The 6,377-nt window shown below is 33.4% G+C and overlaps 1 protein-coding gene across 1 annotated transcript; it reads right to left on the bottom strand.

Moving 5' to 3' along the window:
• Positions 1-1,570: 1,570 nt before the first annotated feature.
• Positions 1,571-5,807, bottom strand: LOC111717557 (ubiquitin carboxyl-terminal hydrolase 34; the record flags this gene model as incomplete). The annotated part of the gene is made up of 6 exons (XM_023493056.1): positions 5,710-5,807; positions 5,433-5,540; positions 4,537-4,636; positions 3,699-3,817; positions 2,592-2,712; positions 1,571-1,647 (listed from the first exon to the last, which is right to left on the bottom strand). Coding segments are annotated over exons 1-6 (606 nt in total), but the record flags the coding sequence as incomplete, so codon positions are not given.
• Between the last annotated feature and the right edge of the window lie 570 nt (positions 5,808-6,377).

Here is a 6,377-nt window from a genome sequence, read left to right as displayed (position 1 = left end):
ACATATGATTTAACAGCCAACAGCAGGCGGGAGCAGAGCTGTCAAGCTAGTAACAGAAATACTATTAGTTAAATACAGATATATGATTTAGCCAAAAGCAGGCAGGAGCAGAGCTGTCAAGCTAGTGACAAAAAAGCTATTCGCTAAATACAGATATATGATTTAGCCAACAGCAGTCGGGAGCAGAGCTGTCAAGCTAGTGACAAAAAAGCTATTAGCTAAATACAGATATAAGATTTAGCCAACAGCAGGCAGGGCTACAGCTGTCAAGATAGTGAAAGAAATATTATTAACTAAATACAGACATATGATTAAAAGCCAACAGCAGACAGGGTCAGAATTATCAAGCTAGTGACAAAAATACTATTAGCTAAAAACAGATATATGTGTAACAGCTTCATAGAGTATTCTTATGGTTTGAATAAAATAAACAAATCTTAAAATTACATTAAAATTTTACCTGTTTCGTGAACAATCCCTTTAAATGTTACCTGTTTGGTGAACAATCCCTTTAAAATGTTACCTGTTTGGTGAACAATCCCTTTAAAATGTTACCTGTTTGGTGAACAATCCCCTTTTAAATGTTGCCTGTTTGGTGAACAATCCCTTTAAAATGTTACCTGTTTGGTGAACAATCCNGGGGGGGGGGGGCAGAATTTTATTACTCTCCAGGAATTTTAAACAGTGTCTGAGCATTGTCATAGGAGGCTAGTTTTTGCATGCAAAATTAAAATTATGTACATTACATGCATTTTTGGTTATGAACGGATCTGAAGAAAAGTGCGCGCGCGCGCTTTTTGTGAAACAAGTACAACTTTTTCTTACAGTAAATCAATATTAACTTCATTATTAAGTGCACTTGAACATATACCTTGACACTCTTGAAACGAATATGCGCTCAAAAAATTCACCTCTAAAGCCTTAAATGTCCACGCGCGCGCGCGCAATAAAAAAATATCTTGGAATACTTATGAGCTAAGTTTGGCCTAAGTTAGAATAAAAGTTGCATGAGACACATAGCAAAATTGGGACAAGGAATTCATTAAAGAGGCCAAAATAAACATTGGAGCATTCTGACCGGCGCGCTAGTAGCCAACTATTACATTATGGGTCATCTTAGCACGGATTTTACATGTTCTATGTCGATTTATAGATAATTGGGCACGAGGAATTCATTTCTGAGGTCAAAATAAATATTGAAGCATGCATGTAATAAACATAATTTTGAGTTCGCATGCTAAAAATCAGCCTCCTACGACAATGCTAAGTTATGTTTATACACTTTTTAAATATCCCGGAGAATAATTAATACGTTTCGTGGCCCCTCCCCCCTTTTTTATCAAATTTAAAAACAATTGACAAAAAAAGCGGCAGATATAACTAAATACTGAAAAAATAAGAAAATAAATGAAGTTTATAGACAGAATTCATTAGAGAGGCGTACACTTATACACTTTTTTTTAAGTAATCCCGAACATGTTTTTTATCATCTTTAAAACTTTGTATTTTCTCCAAATTTCCAATTCGATCATAAAAACCTAAAGGATGGGATTATTATGGATTATCCTACCTCTAATTCAGGTGCTAGGTTTACATGGTACTGTTTGGCTGGGGAAGGTGGCTCCATACATACTTCACTACTAGGACCTAGAAGTCAAAAGAATGTACGATGTAAAAATGTAAATAATATATGAACAATGATGACCAGAACTAAAGCTGAACCAGAATCATTTACAGAAAATAGAAAATGAAGAAATTATCAATATACGCCAAAAGGAGTCCTGAGGATCAACACCAATTAACATAAGATAGGAATACTTTTAGCTTAAAGATTAACTTATAAAAAATGGGTTTGTGTGCACTGCACAATTTCTGTGTTTCATGTTCAGACTTTTTAAAATCAATACTTGAGGCCATTAGTCGTTTTCTAATTCACAGATGCATGGGCCCCACTCAACCTTATTCAATTTTTTCAATTTAAATGTTTGTTCTTAAACAAATATCTTAAATGTTGAACACGAGAGATCAGTAAAACTCCGTTTAAAATAAACTATCAAAAAAATTATAAAAATGTCCAATTAAAGATTTCGAAACACGCAAAGAAACACTCTTCAACGGGCCTGAAAATTAACTATAGCTTATATAAAAAGGTTGATTTTATTTATTACTTGCTCCACCACAAAAAAAAACGAAAATATCGTTATTAGTTGAACTTTCATTAGTTAAACTACTCATCGCTTTTCATAAATTCCAATCTCCATATCCTGAATCGCCGACTTAAATCCTGTATCACCGATTTAAATCCTGAATAACCGAATTTAAATCCTAAATCATCGATTTAAATCCTGAATCGCCGACTTAAATCTATAATCACCGAATTTAAATCCTGAATCACCGATTCAAATCCTCATGAATCTTGATTCAGGATTTGAACCGGAGGTAGGAAATTTAGCAACCTAGCTCAAATTCATTAAATTAAGTCCCAGATTGGTTTAAAACCGGGTCTAGTTAAAGCTCGGTTTATATAGGCGTGCAAAAAAAACCCGGATTTAACTCATATTTCTGAATGTTAACACTTAGCTCAGTTGTACATTTTATTGTTCCAACCTGATCATATGTTCTTGAACTCATCTCTCCACCGAAACATTCGGAAGCAATCTGGTTTGAATCAAAGGCTTTCACCTCGGCATCATTAAAAGAATACCATTTATCCTAAAGAGAGAAAGGTTGTATTATTGATTTATCCATCCTGCCGCAGATACGATTGCTGGAAACATGCTCGCTAGAAACTACATTTTAGTTGTGTAAACAGTGTCCGAATTTAATAAATTTAAGCCGCGTCTTAAATCCCAAAAAAACCGGTTTCAATTGAGCGCAGGCTGAAATCTTTAAAAATTGAATACAATTTTAAGTGGAACCAACCATATTTGAGCCGCGGCTTAAATTCTTTAAATTCGGCCTCTGTAGACAACTTGGAGAAACACAAAGAAAAGAAAAAATAATTGAAAGCTGCAAAACTAACCGTTGAAGATGTTAAAATCCAAATACAAAATAGTACTTTGTGGGTTTTAACGCTGAATTAACTATTATTACTTTTATTTTTGAAAAAATGTTGTGATCTTTAACAAAAACGAAAATCTTATTCCCGAAGGAATAAGTTTAAATGAAAAGCAAAATAAATAGCTGAATGGGTTTTTAAAGGAAAAGACCGCTTTGGGCTGAAATGGGTTATTAAAGAAAATGTACAGTAATATCTAAATTGGTCATTTAAGAAAAAAAAAACACTAATTGCTGAATGGGTCATTTAAGAAAAAAGTACAATAATGGCTAAATGGATCATTTAAGAAAAAAAGTACAAAACAAAAAAAAGTACAAAAACTTTGGGTTGAAATGGTTGCTGTCAACTGAAGTAAAAAGAACATTTTGGGGTTGAAATGGTTACTGGAGGTAAAACATACTTTGGATTGAATGGGTTAATTAAGGAAAAAGATTACTAATGGCTAAAAGTGTTACAAAAAAGAGAGTACTTTGGCCTGAAAGGATTACTGTTCGAACAAGAATGTTTCGGGCTAAATGGGTTACTGTTCAAACAAGAACGCTTTGGGGCTAAATGGGTTACAGTTCAAACAAGAACGCTTGGGGCTAAATGGGCTACTGTTCAAACAAGAACGCTTGGGGCTAAATGGGTTATTTCTTACCTTAACTGAAGTTCTGTCTTTAATGAATGCATAGTAGTGTCCACCATCAGCATTCCCAGTATGGACAGTTACACCAATCAGTTCATATTCAAGCTTTCTTCCAGATATATCACAGTTTTCTTATATAGAGACATATCAAATCAAATCAAATCAAATCAAATCAAATCAAATCAAATCAAATCAAATCAAATCAAATCAAATCAAATCAAATCAAATCAAATCTAATCAAGTCAAATCAAATCAAATCTAATCAAATCAAATCTAATCAAGTCAAATCAAATCAAGTCAAATCAAATCAAATCAAATCAAACCTAATCAAGTCAAATCAAGTCAAATTAAATAAAATCTAATTAAGCCAAATCAAGTCAGATCATATCAGATTAGATCCGATCAGATCAAATCAATAATTCACTTAAAATCCCCAGTTTAGTCCTTAAAGTCATATTACAGCGATCATAAGTTAAAAACTGATATTAATACTGAACGATGGGCAAAGGTGGAATAAGTTTGACATAGATAAAGATAGATTGCGCATAAGACGACATTGTTCATCTTGAAATTCTTGGTGATTTTGTGTACATAAGCTTTCTATGTTTATTTATCTATGGTTTAAGAACATAATTTAGGCCAAACATGAATCTTAGTGTTGCTTGGAACTAAATTATTATCTATCATTATCCCAAAGATAACATTTTCAATTATTTTTGGATTTTGAAGAAACATCATTTGAGATAAAAAAATCTAAAACTAGGTTTACATTCTTATTTTCTTCAAATTCTTTTAAAAGAAAGCTTCAGATTAACCAAAGATTTCCTTTGCAAAGTTTCATAAATCCTACCTTCTCCGTCCTTGCCTCCAGATTTAGGAATGAGTGTGTGCTCCATGTAGGGGGCCATGTCCAACTGCAGAGGGAAGGAGAAGTGGGTATTTACTTTCTCCTAGAAGTTCAACACCCATATTTAATCCAATATTGATGCAGTGATTTTAATTCATTTCACCAGCAAAAGCAGGACCAAATTCTTTTATTTTTAGTGCCCTGTGACATGTTAAATTCACAACAACAATACCCGACAAAAGTCTGGTAGGTGGAAAGGTACCTAAATATAGGTGGGAAGGTACCTAGATGTTGGTGGGAAGGTACCTAAATGCACAACTAAAGATACTACTATTATTGTATATTTTATTACAATTCAAAAAAATGGATTCCTTAAAGGGAGTGTTCGCTCACGGCGAGATCGCTACTAATCTTACTTATATCTGGCTTCCGGCGAAAAATAAGCGCTTTTGGTCGCTACTGATATTACTTCTATCTGTTGCGTCTATAAGTAGAAAATTGTTTAAAACGACTCATGCTGAACAACGTAGTGTCCATACAAATTCAGAAAGTTGTAACATTCAACTCGGATCGTAAAAAAATCAATTTAATTCCAAACAAATCACTCAGATGTTACAACCAATAATTATCGATAATTTTTCGAGGCATTCGTATAAAGTTGATACTTCATAATATTTTTTTTATGATCTGAAAACATTTATTTCTGTTTCGAAGAATTTTAATAATGAAAACTACATTTTCATATTTTCCAGGAATGTTCAAAAATCAAGCGCAAGGATTTAAATCATGTATACATATAAATTAAGTATTCATTTAAAGTCATGGTTTCAGACGGATGTTTTCATGGACTAATTAGTGGGGACCTAATCATGATCCAAGTATTTATTAAGTATGGGTTCCTTGAGCATAGTGACCATATTGAATGAGTATCGCATGGTGTTGAAAGCCAGGATATCTGGGAGGGATTTAAAGCAAGCTCTCTTCTCCGCTCTCACCTTTTTCCCACACTAACACCACACATCAGATATAAATACTTTCAAATTAATAATTATAAAAAAAAATCCAACAATTGCTGCAACAATTGTAACTCTTAATATCACTGATAGCAACAATATAAAACACCAGATGAAAAATCAAAAATCACAATTGCAATTAAATTNTATCTGATGTATATCCCTGTGAGCAAGTATACATGTTATCCCCCTCCAACATGTCCTTGACGCACACCTCCTCCAGGCTCTGCTGTAGGTTCCTCATCTCAGAAACTTGGCACCTGGCAGAGATTCTTCCATTATTTTATGCAATTTAAGATATTCAACCTCAGGTTAGAACTTTTGAATTCCTTGTGGTCCGAGTGATTAAGCTAGTGCTCAATCACTACAGTTTAAAGTCATCACTGTGGATATAAAATTCAGGTCTCATAGATTAGCGCTTTCTCATACTAAAGTTCTGACCCCTGAGGTCGAATTTAAGGAATTTGAGCCGCGGCTTAAATTTGAGACGGGGCTTAAATATAGTTAGTTCCACTTACAATTGTATTCAATGTTTCAAGATTTAAGCCGGCCCTTAATTGAAACCGGTTTTCGGCGGATTTGAGACCCGGCTTAAATTCATTAAATTCGCGATCTGGAATTTTGCAGTTAATCAAATAATCTTAACATACAGGTAGGGATGGGTTTCATTTTACAAAACAATCAGAAAAACGATTGTTTTAAGTTTCGTTTCCGATTTTTTTAAAACTAACTAATCTTTGTTTTTAGAAAAAATGAATTGTTTAGTGTTAAGTTAGTGTTAGATTTAAGCTTTTGAAAACGAATAAAGAAAGGACAAAACTACAGTTTTTA

Source organism: Eurytemora carolleeae, unplaced genomic scaffold (assembly GCF_000591075.1).
Source record: "Eurytemora carolleeae unplaced genomic scaffold, Eaff_2.0 scaffold2749, whole genome shotgun sequence".
NCBI lineage: Eukaryota > Metazoa > Arthropoda > Copepoda > Calanoida > Temoridae > Eurytemora > Eurytemora carolleeae.
This window is presented reverse-complemented; position numbering and strand designations above follow the sequence as displayed.